The sequence below is a fragment of the Crocodylus porosus genome, unplaced genomic scaffold (assembly GCF_001723895.1).
Source record: "Crocodylus porosus isolate Cpor-Errol unplaced genomic scaffold, CroPor_comp1, whole genome shotgun sequence".
Lineage (NCBI taxonomy): Eukaryota > Metazoa > Chordata > Crocodylia > Crocodylidae > Crocodylus > Crocodylus porosus.
Window position 1 is genome coordinate 22,797,798 of NW_017728950.1, and position 21,938 is coordinate 22,819,735.

Here is a 21,938-nt window from a genome sequence, read left to right on the forward strand (position 1 = left end):
GAGCTTTCCTTGGGGATCCTGGCAGACAGACCAGAGCCACCTTTTTTTTTTTTTTCCACTTTAAGTATCAAAAATTGGGTTTTGGCTTTAAAAAGGGGCATCCAGTGGAGGGTATTCACTGACAAAGAGCCTCTCTTGGTAAAAGTGTGACCAAACTGTGGAAGAGGTCCTCTCTTTATAATACTCTGTGGCTCCTCTGTTGACCTGTCGAAGAGGTCAGCATCGTTATACTGCATGTTTCGGGTGAAAAGACTGAGGCACAGAGAGGTGCAATAGCTCCTCCAAGATCTCCTTGCACGTCAGTGGCAAAACTGAGCCAGATCTCCTAGCCATGCTTCATCTACCAGGTTACTCTGTTTTCTGTTAAGGACCAACACTATTCCTGGTGATCCAAAGTGACTTTTACCAGCTGGTTACATGGTCTGTTAGCATTTGGGGTGCCAACATGAGAGGTGATGCTTTGTCCTGACTGGTGCAGGAGCCACAAGTGTAGGTCAGTGTTAACTGACAAGTCACTACCATGGCCCCTCCCTCCCCCTTTGGAAACTTCTGACAGACACACTCCCAAATCAAATATAAAGCCATGGTGCATTCACTAACATTTGCACACTCCCACAGGGGCATTCTCATGTTCTGTAGGGTTGCAGGAGTTGCATTTTGAATGCATTCAGGAAAAAAATAACATTAAACATTTTTTTTCTAAGAGCTCTGCTCTGAGTATCACTGCTGCAAAACAATGCCTCTTTTAAAAGGGTGCGGGGAGGCACTCCTGGGCCAGAGGGCCTTCTCCTTTCCCATCTGTTACTTGCTGCTTGTGCAATTTTCCCCTGCATTGCCTGGCCCAAATGGCTGTGTGTTTATTCTGCTGTGTTTCCCTCCCCTTCAGCAAAGCGAGCTGAACTCCTTCCTCTGGACTATAAAGAGAGACCCCCCATCTTACTTTTTTGGCACCATCCATGTTCCCTATACCCGGGTCTGGGATTTCATCCCTGAGAACTCCAAGAAAGCCTTCCAGCAGAGCCACATTGTGTACTTCGAGCTGGACCTCACCGACCCCTACACCATTTCTGCCCTCACCAGCTGCCAGCTCTTACCACAGGGGGAGAATCTCCAGGATGTGCTGCCCAGGGACATCTACCGCCGGCTCAAGCGCCACCTGGAATATGTCAAACTCATGATGCCATCCTGGATGACTCCAGACCAGCGGGGCAAAGGGCTCTACGCAGACTACCTCTTCAATGCCATAGCAGGGAACTGGGAACGGAAGAGGCCTGTGTGGGTGATGCTGATGGTGAACTCTCTGACTGAAGTGGACATTAAGTCACGTGGTGTGCCTGTCCTGGACCTTTATCTGGCCCAGGAGGCAGAGCGTCTGAGGAAGCAGACTGGTGCTGTGGAGAAAGTGGAGGAGCAGTGCCACCCACTGAATGGACTGAACTTTTCCCAGGTAAGAGGGGAGGTGTGGATGAAGTGGGAAACTACAAGTCATCTTATCTGAACCATGGTGGGTTGTCTTGATAGAGGAGTTCCCAAGAAGTGGATGTAGCTTTGTGGGGCACAACGCTCCTCTGGGGGTGCTGAAAAGGGGAGATAGGGCCAGGCATGGGATCCCAGGGAGTAGTATGGCTGTTGTACTGTCTCAGGGCAGGGGTCCACTTGCATTTTACTCCCCATGGCCCATGTGTCAGATTAGGTCTGTCCTCTCCCTGTCCCCTGCTTCCAATGCAGATGCTAAACTCCATGTTCAGTCCCTGGTTGGGATCCTCCATCCTCTGTGCAGCGTTGGGCTCTCTTGCCCCAGCTAGTAAAAGCACTCTGAATACTTGTGGCAGACAAGGGAGAAAAGGCTGTTTCCATGGCAGTAAAGACCCATTCTGTGGAGAAGGCTGAGAACTGTTGCTGTCTAGGCCCATGGACCTTCCAGGCTAGTGTCTATTTCCAGTCATCAGACCCAGAGATAATTGTCAAACGTGCTTGGGTGACCCTCTCTTTGCCCTGATCTGTGCTGGGGCAACGAGAGCTTCCCCCCATGCCAGTCCTCAGTGCACAGGCTGAAGAATGGTGGTCGATGCCTTCTCTATAGCTGTAGGGTGTTTATGGATGTGGCACCTTCTCTGAAACATAGGTAGGATATAGAGCCATCTTGTCCTGCAGTGGTGGGTCTAGCAAGTTACAAGGCTATGCCGTGCACCTGCCTTTACTTCATTCTGTGGTGAAGCTTGCTATTACTGTGTTTTGGCCCATGGTGATGGGAAGGAGGCAACGGGCCTGGGATTGACCTTCGTACTGAGGGGATGCCTCAGTCACGGACTCTGCTATCTCAACTAAATATCCCAGGGAGCGATACACATTGCTGCCCTGTGGACCCTCTTCATGGCCCTGCTGACCTGGCTTGCTAAACAGCGCTTATTGGGGAACTGCAAGGGGGGTTTTGAGGAGGGGCGGTCTGGGAGTACCTCTGGCTGCAAGGCCCTTAAAGCATTGGCAGCCAGAGCATGGGTTATGGGAGTTGCGGGGTGGGCAGATGGGGAGGGTTGGACAATACATGACCCTCTCCCTCACCCCATGGGTTCCAGGCTTAGTGCAGCAACGGTGGCTGTGCTGCACCCTGCCATGGTGGAGTGGAAAGGATTCTGGGTAGAGAGTCCAGGCCTGGGGGACACAGCTCTGCAGGGCATCTAATAAGGATGGGTGCTCAAGGCTGGTGCAGCACTGGTGGGAGTACAGCAAGGTGGTGCCTACATTGTAGTCAGTAGTGGACCTGGGGTTTAGATGACCTGTGCTGCCCCCTGGCCATCAGTGTCCCTCCCCCCTCTCCCTACCCCTTTGCTGCCATCTGAGCTAGTTGATTTGAGTGAGCTCCTTGCCCTGCCCCATGCTGTGGTCACAGTGCTGCATCATCCCTGAGCAGTGCTGCTTGCATGCTCCCTTCCAGCTCCATATGGGCCTCTCCCCATGTGCTCTGGACAGCCCACTACCACAGTGAGTCCTGCCCTTGCTGAGGAATATGAAGGTGGGGGCTCCTGCCACCCTTCTCTTATGCTGGCTAACTGTCCTTTGATCATTAGTACTCTGAATGCTTACCCTGTAGACAACCCCACTGTTAACTCACTGCATACTGAAAACAAGTAATTTACTCTAATTTTGGCATGATTTTTTTCCCCCCGAATATGACTTCCCCTCTCAGCTCATGAATACCAAGTGTGGCTGGGGTATTTGTCAGGCTGATTTTGCTTTTTGTACATACACTGTATTGAGCAGACTGCCTTCTTCCTGGTGGAAAGAAAAGGAAAATTTTGAGGCTGAAATCCTGGCCTGTCTGGCATTGATGCTAGTTTTTCCATTGACTTTGGGGTTGGAATTCAACTCGCGGCAGAGAGGTTAAATCCAGCATTGCAAAATCCTGGGATTTTAATTTTTTTTTTTTTTCCTCTCCTGAGTCTGGTGAGTTTCCATAAAGCCTGGGCTGATGGAGTCCAGTGATAATTACACAAGCCTCAGCTGTTGTTAGAGACCTTCGGAAAGCTCTTATCCTTATGGCTCCTTGGAAAGGCTTGCAAATGTGAACTGAGGTCACTGCGAAGGCTAAGCAACCAGAAGGCAAAGAGCTTGTCTGCCTAGGGTAGTTAGTGTGCAGTCATCTATAGGATGAATTTGTGGTGCACTAGCTATATTACATCCCCACCCTCTGTGGCGAGTTGTAGCTCTGCAATAGCTTGCTGCCAGGTGAAAATAGAATAAGCGATGCTGCTCTAAGTACCCACAATGGGGGCAGTGAGGGCAGAGGAGCCAGCATACTATGAATTCACACCCTACCCCTTACTGCCCTTTAATACTCCTGCATAGGTAAACACAGAGAGAGAGAGAACCCCAGAAACCAATTTCTTGATTGTTGAGGGGCCTGACTCACTCCTTTATTTTTCTTTCTTATCTGAACACTACTGAGAATCTACTGCCTCAGGACTTTGCTCTGTTTTCTGTTCAGGTAGCTGAGATAATTGTGTTTTAATAAAATTGGAGACCTTTAATCAGGGTGCTTGAAATTTGCTTCCCTTCCTGCTCCACCAGGTGTCATTTGATTTCACATTCCTTCCCCCCACCCCATCATGAGGCTGGGAATGCAGAGAGCCAGGCTGGGCTGTCTCCGCACGCTGCAGGAGCTCTACACGAAAGATCTGGGCGGAGCTGGCCCCGCACACTGCCACCACGTGTGGGTGGGAGCTGCGTGTTGAGGCCAGGAGGGGCTGGTCTGCACCCTGCCACCATATGCAGCTCCAGGGACTCGCACTCTAGGGACTCTGAGGATTCTTCCTACACCCTCTACGCCCACCATACCCACACAACCTCCCACACCGCACCCCCACCATATCTCCCAAATGCACCTACAACCTTCTACAGCTGCTGGCTCCCCACCCACACCCCAACCACATACCCTATACTCACCTACTGACCTACCATGCCCATGCCCCACACACACGTGCGCGCGCGCACGCACTCCCCAACCGTACACACCACATACAATATACAAGAGTAAGACTATATTTTGAGCTATTATGCAGTCACCTCTAGATATACTATGCAAAATGCATACATTAGGACAAATATATTTTTGTAAATAAAATTAAAAGAAGCTATAGTAGATGTCTTATTATTATTTAATTTTTTTTTTAAGTATGTGATTTGGTTTTTTCTTCTGGTTTCAAGTTGGCCACCTGACCAAAAAGAATACTTCTGGGGCAAGGACTTCTGGTGGCAAAAGTCAGGGGTTAGGGGTGGGACTTCCAGAACCAAGATGGTGACCAGGGGGTGGGGCACCTGTCAAGGAGCAGGGCTTCCCTTGCAGCCCGACAGCTCACCAAAACTCTTTAAGCGGCCCTCTAGCCAAACTAATAATTGCCCATCCCTGTACTACATGGTGCTCCCAAGTACATTCCTTAGCACCCTGTTGCCATTTCATGCTCTTTCCTTGCTGTTTGTACTGTGTTGTGTTGGGCCACTGTAGCAGGGCACTAAGGTGCCTGCTACTGACTGAATAATATGGGCTCAGCTGCCAACCCCCAGGGCAGCACAGGTGTGGGTTGCTGAGACAGCCAGTTGGGTCAGCTGACCAGAAGGGGGCAGGGCCTGGCCTATATAAACAGCCTAGGCTGAGACTAGAGTCAGTTCCCCTCTGGCAGCCGAGGAAGAGGGAGCTTTGCTGGGAGTAGGCATAGCAGAGAAGCCTGATGGCCTGAGCAGTGTCTGCATGATGATATTGGGTGGAAGAAACCCTGATCGGGATATGCATGAAGGATAGCTGGGTTGGCTTGGAATTTACGTTATGGCCCAGGGGCTTTGTGTTTTCTGTTTTGTTGTTGTGTAACACCGGAGGACCGGGTGAGGCTGTAGGGGTGGAGGAGGCCTCATAGGGGCTCCTTAGTAGTCGGGGGGGGTTCCTGGCACCAGAGAGGGTGCTGCATTTTGGGGTGTCCCGACCCCAGCTCCAGTGTGGGCAGTATCGGGAGGAACCCAGTGTAGGCACAGGTGGGAAGCCCCCAGTGGGAAGCCCCCAGTGGGGCGTAGGACCCAAAAAAGGGGCCTGGAGGCCAAGCACGGCTACGACCACCTGAACCTCAATTGCCGGAGCTGCGAGGCAAGGCCCCGGTGGGGGCAGCGTGATCGCGGAGGCAAGGCCCTGGTGGGGTCTATGAGAGCACAGTAGGGCAATGGAGATGAGTGCGGGGACTCGTGAGGGCACAGGTGACGGTGGGACTCATGTGCAGCCCAGAGGTGGGAGTGCACCGGGCGACTAGACCGAGCCAAGAGACATCAAGGCACCGTGCCAAAGAGAGTAGAAAGGCAGCCTCCCCTTTACTATATCAACATCAAAGACGTGGTGGGCAAGATAAAGACTGATTTGGCATGGTAGCAGGACACTAGGGGAGTTCACGGCACCCCTAGATCGTGCCTTGCCACAGCCACCCATAGCACCTTTGCAAAGGTTGAGCACAGGGGTAACTGTCTGTCCTGAGGAAACGGTTGATTTAAATCTCAGGTTCTTCCGCATGGTTGTTATGCCATACTGGGCATGTCTACACGTTCATTAATGTGCCATAGTTACTGTGCATTAAGTTTAGTACTTGTATAACCAAGTACTAAATCAATGTGCAGTAACTGGTGATACTGCACAGTAGAATCAGTGCATGCATTTTAGTAAAGCTAATGGCGCGGTAGCCTAATACTACTGCACAGTAGTGTATTCGTATGGTTTTTGCCTTGCATGCTGCTGTACAGTGTTATTAAGCTGCTGCACAGTTAGCATCTTGTGTAGACACGACCACTGTGTGTAAGCCCTATGTTTGCTTTATGCCTTGTAATAGGGTTTCTGCTAAGTTCTTGCTATCCAGATTCCTTCCGCTTGATTCCCTAGCCTCTCCTTTGCAGCAGTGTCAACTTTCCCCAGTGATGCAGTAGCATAATTAGTGTGGGGTGACCAGGGTAACAGCCCCAGGAACCAACTGGGGAGGAGTGCAGAATAAACTGCTTCCACTGAAGTTGTGCCAGTGGCATGATGCATCACACTATGTCCTGGATGTTGACATTACTACACGGTCATGACAATCCAGCTCAAGAGGAAGCAGCTGCACCTAGCATATTCTGTAATTCTCTTAATCAGGCTGTGTCTACTACCCTCACCCTGGTTATATCAGTGCCCCCATCCCCCCACTTTCTGCTCTGTTCATTTTGGAGAGGTGAGGAACAACTGTAAAGAGGTGGAAGGGGTAGTTCCTGACCATAAATCATGTCTTAGTATCTAGGCCCTTTTTGCTTTGTGGTACTCTCCAGAGCCTCAGATGAAATCCTGCTGGGGCTAACGTGTTACTGCAGGGGTGGGCAAAATATGGTCTCTGGGCCAGATTGGCTTATGGAGCAATTTTGCTTGGCCCACAACAGGTCCCTTGGCCTGGGCCGTGGTACATGTAGCCGGTCCCTCTGCCCCCAGGCATGCAGTGGGGCTGGGGCAATGTGGTGGCTAGACTCCATTTCCAGGCAGCCCCGGCTGTGGCAGCTCGTTTCAGCTCTGTTGGCCGAGCCCTGCTACCTGGGCACCTTGGCCCATCTGCCCTGTAGCCACCACTGGGGGTGGGATCCACATGGGCAGGGCATGCAGCCGGGCAGCTGGGTTGGGACTGTGGGCCAACAGACAGTGGCCTCGGACACAGCTCCCTGCCCACCTGTGTGCTGCCCATGCAGCTCCGGGCCAGACTCCCTGGCCCTGGACACAGCATGTGGCTGGGCAGGGAGCTATGTCCAGGGCTGGGATTGTGGGGCAGTGACAGTATGGGGCCAGGGCAGAGCTGTGATCTGCTTCCTGTGTGCCCCTGCCTGCAGAACCTGTGTCCATCACAGGGGTGTGTGGGCAGCAGATTGCAACTCAGCCCCGGCCCATGCCCTGCTCTCACTGCCCCGCAACCCTGGCCTTGCCTGCCCATCCTGCTCCTGAATGCTCCTCCCTGCATGTCTGCAGCCCCATCCCACATAGGGAGTTCTGGTAAGTTGTTGTGTGGAGGGGAGGCGGGGTGCTGACCTGGCCCACAACAACTCAATAAAACTCCCTATATAACCTATAGGCCCAAATAATTGCCCACCCTTGTTTACTGCCAGTGAATGCTTGGAGGTGTTTTCATTTGGTACCTCTGTCTTGGATAATGCCCTGCCTTCACTAAATGTGAGGACCACATGTTAAAGGGAAAAGCTTCCCTGCCAGCATTCTCTTCCAGAGCACAGTTCCTTTCTGGCTGTCTGTTCTGACTTCCTCTTCCTCTTTATTTTTATTGGTCCAACTTTTTTTAGTACCCACCAGCATATTGTGTTCTTTCCTAATTCAGTCTAGTTCCTCTGCTTTGAAATAACACTTACGTGGCCTGACTACTGTCCAGAGCTGTGTCCCTCCATATTTCTGAGATCAACTCAACTATCTGGATCAGCTTAACTCTTTGAAAAGATTTAGGCAGCCCTGCTTGTTCATTTCCTGTTTTCAGCCTTCATGTTTTTTCTAACATTGCTTGTTTAAAAGTCCTCTTCCTTTCTCCCCCTTCCTACTTGGTACAGTCGTAGGCAAAGATGAAAGTTGTAGAATTGGAAAATAAATTTAGTTAAGCCACTATAGTTGTTCACATCCATGCTTGTAACTTGGTTTGTACAAGTGCTTGGGGTAGTACCACTGATTTTCAGCAGGGTGACTGAAGGCAGTTAAAGTTTTGTGTATACATATGTGTTTGCCTCCCTTGTGCCCCAGGGAGTCCAGGAGAAATTTATGGTTGTTTGGGCTAGCAGGATTGTGCTCTTTGTCCAAAACATCAAATTAACATTGAATCTGGAAGTAAAAGCCTGCTCCTGGCCTGTGCCATGCCATCAGTTTGAAGAGAGAAGGCACAATTTGGCACTCTGACTGGATTTGAACAACCACCAACTTCTAGTCCTCTCAGGATCAGGCCCTTGGTATAGAGCAGGGGTTGTCAACCAGGGCTACATGTACCCCTAGAGATACTTGGAAAGGTCATAGGGGTATGCCACCGCCACCCACCACCCCATATCACTGCTGTGCACTGCTTTCCCATGGCTGGTTACATGCGTGGCTCCATGGGCTGCTGATGCGCAGCATGCAATTGGCCAGGCGCAAGGCCTGTCGGCAGGCTGCAGGGCTGCACGTACGACCGGCCGTGGGAAAGTGGGGTGCGGTGGCATGTGGCAGTAGCAGCTGCCGCTTTGTGTGACTCTCCGTCTCCCCTCCCGCATTTGGCCACTGCCACCAGAAGGGGTACACTTGTTAGAAAAGGTTGAAAATCCCTGGTGTAGAGTAACCTGTTCTGTATGTCCCAGACTGCTCAGTTGTCAGTAGTTTTAAGAAACTTTGCCCTCACCACATTCCTGTAGTTGGGCCTTCCCAGTTAGTGGGGCCCTAGGAGGAGCCTAGCTCCAAGTGGTTTGGTGTTTGAAGCCAACTTTTTCAGGGAAAACTGGCTTCAATCTCAGTGGCTGCAGTGGAAGCTGAGTGTTTCTGACATCCTGACCACAGCTCCAGGCATAAATGCTTGAAAACTAGGTTCTTTCTAACTTTCAGCCAGGTTATTGGGTATCTGGTCAAGATAGTTCATACATGTTGCAGATGGGAGATATAGGTGCATTTACTGTTTCTTGATCAGTTTGTCGTGCACTATTCACTTTAAAAATCCAACACATGAGTGTTGCAGCAGAAACTTCTGGCCCTTTCTTTTCTCTAATCCTTTTGTTTCATCCCCTTCCTTTAGAAGCCTCGATTATATTGGTACCTTATAAGAAGAAAAGATCTGTGTTCAAGACTTACAATCCACACCTCTGGATAATAGGAGTCGGGGGGAGAATACCTCTGGAGCTAACTTGCCTTTTTCTGCTGCTGTAATGCATTTTTAGAATTTCTCTTACAAACAGTTAGAAAAATTATAGAAATTACTTCCATCCGGGATGCTTTACTTTGGAATTGTTTGGACATTTAGCTTTTCTTTCAAATGGGTCCAAACCTGGAATAGCAAATTAGGAGAAATCACTTTTTATCCACTGATGCTACATTTTTGTTTTTCATTAAAATGTTTGCTTTTAATTTCCAAGGTTATGAGTGAATTTTCCAGAAATTCTGTTGCAGAAGACTTCAGTCTAGAATTCCCTTGGGAGATGGCAGTATTTGCTTGGAAAAGGAAAAGGTACCTGGCCTAAAGCTAAGGAAGGAATAATTTAGGTGAGATGTAAAGGGAATGGTCTTCTCTTTTTAAAAGACCAATTTGCTGGTGAAAGGGAGCTGATGGAGGACTGCTGGCTGCTGAATCTGAGAACAGGTTAGACGGGACGCTTTTTGGAATGAGAAGCTGTAGTGAGCAATGCATGATTGTATCTTTGCCCTTAGGGCACAGCTTGTAGGTGTCTGAATTTCACCTATGATTCCCCCTTGATGTGACTGGAACCATCAGGGTTTTCTCAGCATGAACTGGACCTAAATTAACTGTATTGATTGAATTTACGTCCTTGGCTTTTTCACTGCAAGATCCACTGGCTTTGTCTTCATTTTGTCTGTAGATAAGCCCATAGCCACTCTGTCTAGACGGAGGACCAGGAATTAGCTGGGGGCCTTAGTAGTGAAATAGCAAAGGGTTTGCATTTGTGTTGTCATAATTAGACTTTAGTGAAGACATGATTATCTAAATGTTGGTATTCACACTTCAGTTTTCCTGTGTCAATAAAAGAGGATTGCAGACACTGATTTGCAGTCTCTGCATTCAAAAAGGGCTAGATGCTGTTTCTAGAGAGCTTAGTTTCTGTGGAAAGACCGTCCTTCATTAGGTGAAGAGACTTGGGCGTGCAGATCATAACAGTATAGTTCAGTGTGACTGAGCCTAAATTCTACCAGCCAGGCTGAAGCATCCAGACTGTTCACAGCAGTACACTAGGCTATAGCTGTTTAAGTATCCAGCAACATTAGGGCAGAGCCCTGTAGCAGAGGCTGAGGTAGTTGCATAGAATACATATAATGCAGGGTCTTTAATAGCTTTTTCACTTGCCCTGACTCTTCCTCCCCAGCATCAATTCCACCTACCTAAAGTTCAGGTTGTCCATTTGTACTGCTTAAAAGGCAATACTGTTTGAGGGTTGTGATGGTAATCTCAGGCCAGGATATTGCAGGCATGCTTCTGGGAACATGGATGACCCAGGCTGTTCCATAGATGCAGGCAGGTTGTTTCATGCCATGACCAAGTGGTAGATGTATCATCTGGTAGTTTAGGGCAGTTTTATATAAGAGATGCTTTTGAATCCTGGCAGGGATGGCACAAGTCGGGTTCTTTGTTGTAGGTGGGTTGAGGGGATGGGACATTGCTTGAGCTTGCTTATCTATAGCATCAGATGGTGATTCACAGTCAAGCTCCTGGATGTAGTACAGTGGTAGCATAAATATACCTAAAGAGGTTGTGATAATCACCTTTCCTCTGGCAGATTCTGCCACTTCTATATACGTTTCATGTGGGCACCAGATGGTGTTACAAGAACAGTGGGAGATCCTCTCTTCCTCTCCCCGTAAGACTCTGACTTCCAACAGTCCAGCCCTGTTGTCTCGGGGAATAGTTTGAACCAGGACTAGCATGGTCAGCAGACAGACCCTCAAAATGATGCTCAGTGCAATTTTATACGTTATACACAGGGCTCATGCTCAATGTGCATCTCCACTGTACCCTCTGGGCTTCTGTTCACAGGCATTATATGCTTAGGGTAAAAGCATCTTGGCTGATTTCATGTCTTGATGTATTCTGAGCTGAATGGCAAGAGATCACTGTGCTTTGAAAAGAGTGACCTCCTGTGCTGGTGGATAAGATGGCACAAGGGCAAGGAGCTGCTGACTTCAGCACCACAGGGCAGTAGAGATAAAATTTTGAGGCCTCACATACTGAAGGTAAGCTCCTAGCTTACCTCCTGGGAGCATGAGGCAGCACTTAAAATCTGAGGAGGAGTGGGGTCAGCAGATAGAAACCTGTCAGACAGATGGTATCCCAGTCAGACCTCCAGAACCTGGAGTGTCCCTCCTCTCTCTCCACCCTCATGAGGCTTAATGCTATTAAGCGTACAAAGGTCAAATGTGAACAGACAAGTAGTTGGGGAGCAGCTGACAAGGTGACTTGAAACCAGCAAGAAGTTTATGAGGGGATCTGTGGCACTTAAAACAATCCTGTCAATTAAAACCAAGTGTGTAACAAAGTTTAGGTTTGCGATTTATTGTAATCACAGTGCTGTCTCATAACTGTGTTACGGAAGATTTAGATAGCTGGCCTTGTAAATTCCTTGGAATCTCTTTACACTGTTCTAACAGGATTAGGATTGCTACAATTGGCCACAACTTGAATTAATTCTTGGCTGAAAAAGTACTACTTCAGTTTCGGCTTATATAAGGCATCTGCTAAAGGCATTAAGGGAACATTCCAGTGAAAAACACGTTTAAAAAGTGCAGCTTTTATGCATGCTTCTGTTAACCTGTTTGTTTTCTGAGGGGTCCCAATGAGTGAGCTCTTAGGTCTGATTTACAAGCCTGTTTTTCTTTTTTCTTTATTATTGTAGGTAGCCAATGTGTCTTTAAGGGGCTACCCTGCCCTGCCTTCTAGCTGACAGCTGACTAATACAGTTAACTATTTTTCCCTGTTCATTTTTTGGCACTCTTTGGAAAAAACAAGTAAAATATACAATTGTTTGGCCAGTAGCAGGAGTTCTGCGTCAAATGTGACTAGCTAAAGCAGAAATCTTTGCCACCATTCAATCCTCTTATCTTGACCCTTGCCGAGACTCATCCAGTAGCAATTCTCTTCTTGCTGAGGTCAGAGCTGAAACATTGTCTGTCTTTGGTGTCATCTAGGGTGAGGTTTCAGATCTTAAAGGGTTTGTGGGACATGGAAAACTATTTTGGAATAGCTCCAGAGAGAGACCTGAGTTCCAATGGGAGTAGCGTGTCATTTCACCCTTTTGAGAGAGCTTAGAGTTTCATAGTTAGTAGGGTCGGAAGGGACCTGAGCAGATTGAGTCTGACCCCCTGCCATGGCAGGGAAGAGTGCTGGGGTCAAACGACCCCAGCAAGGTGATTGTCTAGCCTTGTCTTAAAGACCCCCAGGGTAGGAGCCAGCACCACTTCAGAACCGCTTGTTCATCAGAACCTGGGCACAGGTTGACTGCCACCACTAAGTGCAAAGCCAAGACCACTCCCCCTCCCGCCCGCCACCCACAATAGCAAAAGAGATGAGGTCTGAGCCCCAATATCAACAGCAGCACCTCCTGCCAGGCCTCACAACTGCCACCCCCACAGCCGCCCCTCTAGCCACACGACCCGAGCTGGTGGGATGCCGCAGCCTTCCAGCCAGCCTGAGAGTAGGTAGGCCGGGCCCCCACTCTCTGCCCACAGCCACAAGGGGTGCTGGGGCCGGTGCAGAAATGGTAGGGGGGAGAGGCACTCCCCGCACAGGGCCTGGGGGCAGCCCTGGGCCCAGCTGCACCCTGTGCACAGGCAGCAGCAGAGGCCACCACAGCCACAGGCCCAGTGGGAGCCGGGGGTTGCTGCCCCGGCCTGAGCACACAGGGCAGGAGCAGCATAGACCTGTAGAAGCTCTCGGTGTTGCTCACGGCTGTCAGGCAGTAGGCGTTGATGAGCTTGGCGAAGCAGCCGATCTCCTGGTTGTTCTCAAAGCTCGTGCGCACCACCGTGGCCCAGGCTGACACGATGGCCCCCCCCCCATTGAAAATCCATGCATCTCCTCTCAGATGGTACCCACTGGAGTGAGGAAACCAGCTTCCTTCAGGGTGTTCCCAGTTCATTCTAAGAAACTGTTTCAAGGTAGCTTTTGTTTGGCTGAGCAAAGGAGCAGGTTCAGGAGCCTGTTATGAATTTGTTACAAGTGATAATGGGTGGCCTATAGAAAGCAGCTTGCTGCTAAAGCATGTGGAACAGAAGTGCTACCATCAAACGGGTATTCTAGCAGGCTCCTTGCTCATGTTCCCTAGTACAGGGACAAAGAAACTACTCATGTTTGCACTGTATATGAAGGCAGATAATGTTTGCCTTCCCCACCTACTGTTCATCCCCACCTACTGTTTTTATATGAAGAACTCTGGGAATGATCAGAAAGACAATCCTGTACAGATGTGCCACTGATAGGGGTGGGGAAAGTCTTCATTCCTTCAGCTTTTTAATGCAGTCAGAACTGGTACTGATTGTAGTATCAGACCTGATCTTGACCTTCACATATACTCCAGCAAAACCTTTGCATGTAGAGCTTAAAGACTGTTTCCATGGGGATGGGGAAGGGAATTAAGTAGAGAAGGGCCGGGTCAAATCCCAGTGTGGCTCTGGAGACTTGCATTGGAATCCTGGCCCCATTCAAGTCAGTGGGAAATTCCTTGGATTCAGCAGGGGCAGGATTTTATCACTGATGCTGTGCTGAAGCAATTAATTCTAGGTATCTGCCATTTTAATTTGACGTACACTAATAAAGCATGTGTTTAGTTCTCTGACAGCTGAGCAATACCTGCCTCCTCTCTGTTCCTACCACTGGTCTTTGCCCCAAAGCCAGAAAGAAATTGTTTACTTCCCTGTATACCAGTGCTGGTAGACTGGGAAATATAGCAGGCAAATTAGAAATGCCCATTTACAAGCAGAAATCTGATGTTATCACTGAACCCTGGTGGGGTAAGTAACATGATTGGAATGTTGTTAAAAAATCACTGTAAGTACATGCTCTTCAAGGAAGGATGTCTGACAGAAGTGATGGTGTTACTTCGTAAAAGTTGCTATCAGTTGCTTTAGAGCAGTTGTGTCAAAAACCAGGTACCACATACATTACAGCTCCTGGACTGGCACTGTGTACAGTGGCTCTAGCGTGCTGGACAGGAAGAATCTGTGGGCCCTATCTCGCCTGTGGACAGTCCCTATGCTACTCATCTGGCCCATGAGACCAGGTAAATTTGACACCCCTTAGAATTTAATTATTGATAAGTCAGAAGATCAGAACCTGAGGAGTCTATGGGCCAAGTCTGGCTGACCAATTCGGGGGACAGCCAAGCAGGAAGGTTGTTAGAGAGGGCAGTCAGAGAGGAGTCAAGAGGCTGGAAGGACATTGGGGTGGTGGGGAACTGGGGGTTATCAATGGGGGACTTAAGTGTCTACACACAAATGCTAGGAGTATGGGGAATAAGCAGGAGGAACTGGCACTCCTGCCAGCAAATAGGAACATGATTTTGCTGGAATAATGGACACCTGCTGGGACACCATGCATGACAGGACTGGATGCCTTCTGTGAAGCCTGTAGCACTATGGATCAGGTAGGGAAGAAGGGAGGAGGTGTAGCTCTCCATGTAAAAGAGTGATATGCTTCCTCAGAGATCCAAATTGGTTCAAGAGAAGGGAGGCTCAAGGACCTATGGGTCAAGATACAAGGAGATGAGGAGAAGGGGACTTGATGGTAGGCATCTAGTACAGACTGCCACACCAGGAGGAGGAGCTGGATCTGGAATTTTCCAGAGAACTGATGGAGGCGGCATTTTCATGGGATATGATTGTCATGGGTGGCCTCAATTACCCTGACATCTGCTGGGAGGAGCACTTGGCCAGAACTGACCAGTCATGTACATAGGTTTTTCACCTGCTTGGAAGAACTTTATGTAGTATAGGAGGTGAACGGGCCAACTAGGGGGAAGGCTTTGTTGGATTTGGTTCTAGCCAAAGGGGACAACGTGGTGGGAGATCTGAGGATTGAAGGTAATGTGGGAGATGGTGAATTCTATCATCTCATGATCACTACCTGTTGTAGGGCAGGGAAGTCGGCCAGCAGAGCAGAGGTGCTTGACTTCAGGAAGGCTGACTTCAGTGAGCTTAGGAAAATAGTGGGAGAGCTCCTGTGGGAAGAGGGATTGGAGGGGAAGAGAGTTCAAGAAGATTGATCATTCCTAAATGGAGTGATCCTCAAAGTGCAGAAAAGGTCCATTCCCACGTGCAGGAAAGGTGGTAAGGGGCCAGGAAGCTCTCAGCTTACCAGAGAAGTTGAGTAATGCTTAAAGAAAAAGGAGGTCTATGGAAAGTGGAAACAAGGGTAGTCACCAAGGAGGAATATACAAGTATAGCCCATATTTGTAGGGAGAGAATAAGGAAGGCAAGGGTGGTGACCAAGATGAGGCTGGTGACCAAAATAAAGGACAATCAGAAGTCCTTTAGGTGTATAGGGAGCATGAGGAAAACCAAGGGAAACATGGGGCCCTTACAGAATGGGAAAGCTCAACTGATTAAAAGACAGTCAGGAGAAAGTTGAACCCTGTCATGAATACTTTGTGTTAGTGTTCCTGCAAGCAAATGTTGGTCACCCACTAGGTTGGATACTGGAAGGATCCCAGGGGTGGGGCACGATTACTAACCAATGGTCAGTGTCAAACTGGTAAGGTAGTACTTGAAGAGTCTAAATGTCTTCAAGTTGACAGGATGGACTACCCCTGAGATTGACTCCAGAGAATTCCTTCAGCATTGTGGGACCATTGGAGAAGGTATTTATAGACTCGTGGTACTCGCGAGAGGTCCCAGAAGACTGGAAAAGGGCCAGGGTGATGCCAATCTTTAAGAAGGGGAGGAGGGAGGATTTGAGAAACTATAGGTTGGTCTGTTTGACCTCAATAGCTGGTAAGATTTTGGAAAAAACTATCAAGTCCATTTGTGAGAGAATGACGGAAGGCATGATGCTGAAGGATAGCCAACATGGTCTTGTTTCAGGCAGGTTGTGTCTGGCCAACTTTGTTTCCTATGATCAAGTAACAAACCGCTTGGATGTGGAAGATGCTGTTGATGTCTTATTTTTTTTAAAATCCAAGGCCTTTAATATAGTCTCCCATGACGCCCTTATAAAAACAAAACAAACAAACAACTGGGGGATTGTGAGCTGGCAGAGTCCGCGGTCAAGTGGGTTGGGAAATGGCTAAAGGGTTATCGCCTGAGAATGTTAGTGGATGGGTATGTATCGTCTTGGTGGGGCAGCCAGTGGTGTCACACAGGGTTCAGTTCTTGGCCCTATGCTGTTCAACATCTTTATCAATGCTTTAGATGAGGATGTAGAAAGCATGCTTGCCAAGTTTGGGAATGATACTAAATTATGGGGAAAAGCAGTCATACTAGGGGATAGGATGTGAATACAAGTGCACCTGGACAAGCAGAAAGATGGGCAGAGCAGAACTGCATACATTTCTATAAAGATAAATGCAGAGTGCTTCATCTGGGGAGAAGTAACCAGTGACATGAACATAGGTTAGGAGGAGATGTATGCTGGCCAGCACAATAGCTGAAAGGGACCTTGGGGTTATGCTTGATCACAGGATGAATGTGACTACAGCATTGCACTGGTGAATCAAGAGAGCTAATAGCATACTGGGATGCATTAGCTGATGTGTCATGAGCAAGGGCTAAGGAAGTGATAGTTCTTCTCTACTTGGCATTGGTGAGACCCCAGCTGGAACAGTGTCCAGTTCTGGGAACTTCAAAAAAGACATGGAGAATTTTGAAAGGGTTCAGAGAAGGGCCACAAGAATGATTAAGGGCCTAGAGGACAAACCTTGTTAGGCAAGACCTAAGGGATCTGGGACTGTACAGCCTGGGGAAGAGAAGACTGAGGGGGGATTTGGTTGTCGTCTATGTAAGGGGTGAATACTGGGAGCTGGGAAAAACTGTTCACTAGGGTGCCCCAGGGGAGGACAAGGAGCAATGGCTATAAACTGTTAGAGGATGGTTTCAGGTTGGATACAAGTAAGAACTACTTTATGGTAAGGGTGACCAGAATCAGGAATACACTTCCCAAGGAGGTAGTGCAGTCCTCAGCCTTGGAAGTCTTGAAGAAGAGACTGGCCAGACACCTTGCTGGGATCATTTGATCTCAGCAGTATTCCTGCCCAGAGCAGGAAAGTTGGACTCGATGATCTGTCAAGGTCCTTTCCAGCCCTTAATTTCTATGACTTCTATAACAAGTCACAAGATAGGATTCCTGTGTGGTCACCATAGATGTCAAATCAGACAAGGGAACAGGGTGGGCAGAAACTTAGATATCCATCTTGAATTTTGTAGAAACAGACATTGCACTGCCACAGAGCATTTAAATCTAGAGGTGGTTTTCTGAGGGTTTATGGTGATTCTTGTAGACCATCCCTTGAAGTCTTAAAAATTATAGATGATAATTAGATGCGGTGGAGTCAGCAGTTTGCTGCAAGCAGCTGGAGAGAGAGCATCACCTGGCTGGAGCAGCTGCTCATGTAACATCTTGGAGGTACAGGGCAGGAGATATGGGCAAGGTGGAGGCTCCTAGTCCTGAGGCATGACCTAAAAGTATACCCTGCTGGGGCTGGATGCTGTGGTGGGGCTGCCAGTGGCAGGGCAGTCCCCAGGAAATGCCATACCTGTGCCTCGCCAGTGAAGGGTGAGTAGGGGCACCAGAAAGCCTCAGCCCCTGCTGCCTTGTGAGTTACCCCGTGAAGGGGAAAGGCTAGGAGAGCACACCCTGAAGACAAAGCAAGGACCTAGGTTTGCTGTGTAGAGCCTGAGGTGAGGTCTAGGTAGTGTGAAGGGACCTGAGACAGAGCCCAGGTTCACGGTGAGGCCTGAGGTTCACAAGGGGAGCTGGGTGTGAGGGTCCTGGGGGGGTGGGGATCCTGAGCTCCAAGAAGGACCTGGGTATGAGGCAGGGACAAAGGGATTGAGGCCCAGTGTCAGGCAGGGGATGACAGCCCAGTGTGGGATGTAAGGGATCCAAGAGGGTCTGGAGTGAGCAGGGCAGCCCGTGACAAAGGGAGGGACTGGGAGCCCCAAGTAGGTGCGATTTGTGCACCCAATGTAAGGGCACAGGGATCGGGAGTCCTGATGTGAGGGCACTGGAGTGTGGGTCCCACTGTGGGGACACTGGAGGGGAGATCCTGGTGTGGGGTATGTCATAGGCTGGGTGTTAGGCCATGGGTGCCACCTGCGAGGCATTGGACACAGTATAAGCGAAGGTTTGGAGCCATGTATAGGCCCTTAAATGGGTAACCTTCCGCCTTGTTAACAACTTTACATTGGTTTCATCAAAGGTGAGGTAGGTGGGCACTTGGCCCTAAGACAAGTGAGCAGGCCAAAAAGTAGACCGGCCCCAGGACACCCACTTGTTACACATACACAAAACTCGGTTATTGTATATAGAGTATAGATGCAATCTATAACCTGTATGTTTGGTGCACTAAAAAGGCTAATTTCTCAAAGCTAAAAACAATTAGAGGGAAAATTAAGAGGGAGGAAACATATTATTCAGACATAATGTGAATAAAAATTGGTAATTGTGCAAGAATGCTTTAATCGATTTTCATAAAATCACAATTCTGCATTCATAAAGAGAGCTACTTCAGTTTAAAAAAGAAAAAAGTCCGGGTTAACAGGGGAGTTTAAAAGTGGCAATAAAGTGTGCATGCACACGGGGAAAAAATGAGGAAGCCAGTAATAATAAAAACAGATTAACTGTTAAGAAATGCAGACAATTGAAAAAGAAGGTGAAAGATATTAGTGAAGAATCTTTGGCCAGCAGGGCTTGGTACAATAAGGAACTCTATAAATGTATGGGGAACTAATGAAATCTTACAATGATCTAGCTCTGATATGAGGCAAGGACTGAAAACTTGTTGCTTCTGAAATAGAAAAGGTGTGATGACTCAGTAAATATATTTGGTATTTGGAAAGAAGTAGGATGATGCAGTTGTACCTCGGTGACCGTTTAAATATTTCTATTCCACAAATATGTTGGGGGACAGGGGGTGACTTAAATAACAAATATTCTAATGAAGAAAAGTGGATAACATTCAAGGGTGTTAAAAGAATTGGGTAAGGAGTTCTGTGAATATATTATTAATGTTCAGCTTTAACAAATTTTGGAACACCATGGGTATGTACACACATACTAAGTCAACTTTAAAATAAGTCAACATAACTAAGGCAACTTAAGTTAAGCCACATCAGAGCATACATATGTACAGATCAGTCAAGATCAGCACTGATCTTGTGAGATCAGTTGACTTAACTAACATGACTCAAGATAATATACCTCTGAGATGTATTATCTTGCACCGCATTTGTGTTGTCTCTGCTCCACACATGCGTCTACACTGTGACAATTAAGTTGACCTAAAGTTAAGTCGACTTAACTGTCAGAAAACTAGTATTTTCTGTGGGGTGTATACAAACCCCATACAACTTCCAGAAGGCTGGGTATTGGGTAAGACGGGAAGTAAACTCCTATTTGTAGGTTGGTTAGCCAGATACTGAGCTTTGAGGAGTCAGATGTGTAGTCTATAAAGAATTAAAGCGAGGGATTTAATTAGTTAATGAATTTTATTGAAAATGTATCTTGCTGGACAAACTTGATACCACTTTTTGATAAATATCATACATTTAGTTAATGAAGGTCACTCCCCAATTTACTTGAATCCAAGGGTTTTTTTTCTATCCAGTTTGGGGCAGAGGAACCTTTCATCTTGGATTCAGGTACTAGGTGAGGGAACAGGTGGCTGCTCTGATCTGGGCATAGCAGCCACCTGCAGCCTCTAGGGCAGAGGCGGGCAATAATTGCAGGTGGAGGGCCACTTAACGAGGTTTGAGCTTTCAAGGGCTGTATGGGTAGCCCCACCCCTTGACAGTTGCCCTGCCCCCTGGTTGCCATCTTGGGACTGGATGTCCTATCCCTAACCCCTGACCTTTGCCACCAGAAGTCCCTCCTATTGGCTCCTAGAAACACTGCTTTTGGGAGGGGGGGTTGCCATTTTGAAACCAGACAAAAGCCCAAATCATAAACTAAAAGTTGAACACCTACTATAACATTTTAATGTTATTACAAAACATATTTTTGTCATGATTTGTGCTTGCATATTGTATATAGAGGTGATTGCATAATAACTAAAAATACATTCTTAGTCTTGTATATTATGTGGGGGGGTGTATATGGTGGGGTGAGTGCTGGAGTATGGGAGGAGATTTGTGAGGGGGTGTGGCTGTGTATGTTGGGTGTATATGTGGGGGTACGGTGTGGGTGTGTGGCATTTGTGGGGTGAGAGGGGATGTGGGGACTCCCCTCCACTCCCTCCATGGTGCAGCAGCAGGCCAGGACGCTCATGCTGCACATTGTGGTGAGGGGTGCAGCCCAGCTAGACTCTCTCTATCACTAGTGCTCCCCGTCACGTGCACACAGCCCCCACACTCACCCACCACTAGAGGGAAGCTTCATGTGCTGGAGCCAACTGCCTTCCCCACTCCCTGTTACACAAGTCCTGGGACTCTGCGGGGAAGCAGGGGCTGGGGCTCCCCTCCACTTCCAGCAGAGTCTCATGACCTGCAAGGCAGGGAGTGGCGAAGGCAGCTGGCTCCAGTATGTGGAATTTCCCTCCAATTGTGTACGAGTGTAGGGGCTGTGCATATGCGGCTGGGAGCTCTGGCCATAGAGGCAGGCCACCCAGGCTGTGCCCCTTGCCATGATATGCAGTGCTGGCCAGGGCTACGTACCGCTGGGCACCGCTTGCACTGGGCATGACCACCCTGCCTGCTGCTGCTGCTACAGCTGTCTACCAGGGCTGTACCCAATGGAGGGAGATTGGGGGGGGGGAGAATCTCCACAGCCCCCACCCCCTAACCCTCCCTCACATCCACACCTTACCCACCCAAGCTCCACACTGCTACTGCTGCCGTGGGCACAGGCTCCAAGTTGCCACCAGCCCCAGCCCTACTGTCCATGTTCCCCCTCCTGCCCATGCCCTTGCCCCCACTGCTTCCCTACCTGCTTCCTGGAGCAAGTGAGATGCCGGGGAAGCTGAGCAGGTCCCCTGGTGGCAGCCCCACCTGGAAGCTGCTTGCTGGCCAGGCCGGGCCCTTCCACCCACAAGGGTGGAAACAAGGTGCAGTAGGGTATGCTGGGGGCATGTGTATATGTGGGCGCATCACTCCCACTCATGGGCAGAAAGGCTGGGTGGGGGGTACAATTTTGTTGGTGGGCACCATGGGCCAGATGAAAGTGCCTGGCAGGCTGCATTGGGCTCGTGGGCCCTATTTTGCCTGTCCCTGGTCTAGGGTTGTCCATCAGGATGTGGACATTCCAAGTTGAAAATTCATTATTTGATTTGGACTGCAGGTAGAATGATCCTACTAGACAATTTTCTAGTCAAGTGAAATGACACTTTCTAACCCCTCCCCATACAGAGTGAGCAGAATGTGCCCTAAAGAAACTTGCTTAGTCAATACTGACAAGTGCAGGGTGCTGCACTTGGGCAGTAGTAACCAGCAGCACCCTTATAAGATGGGAAACTCCCTTCTTGAGAGCACAGAGGATCTTGGAGTTATTGACTCCAAGACGAACATGGGCCGACAA

General features: G+C 48.7%; 1 protein-coding gene across 1 annotated transcript in view; it reads left to right on the forward strand.

Annotated features, from left to right (window-relative positions):
• The first annotated feature begins 736 nt into the window (after positions 1-736).
• Positions 737-21,938, forward strand: part of LOC109323267 (metalloprotease TIKI1-like) — a 150,892-nt gene continuing 129,690 nt past the window's right edge. The window contains exon 1 of the mRNA XM_019554718.1: positions 737-1,447. Within this exon, the coding sequence (XP_019410263.1) occupies positions 737-1,447 (711 nt within the window). The remainder of the gene's footprint in view (positions 1,448-21,938) is intronic.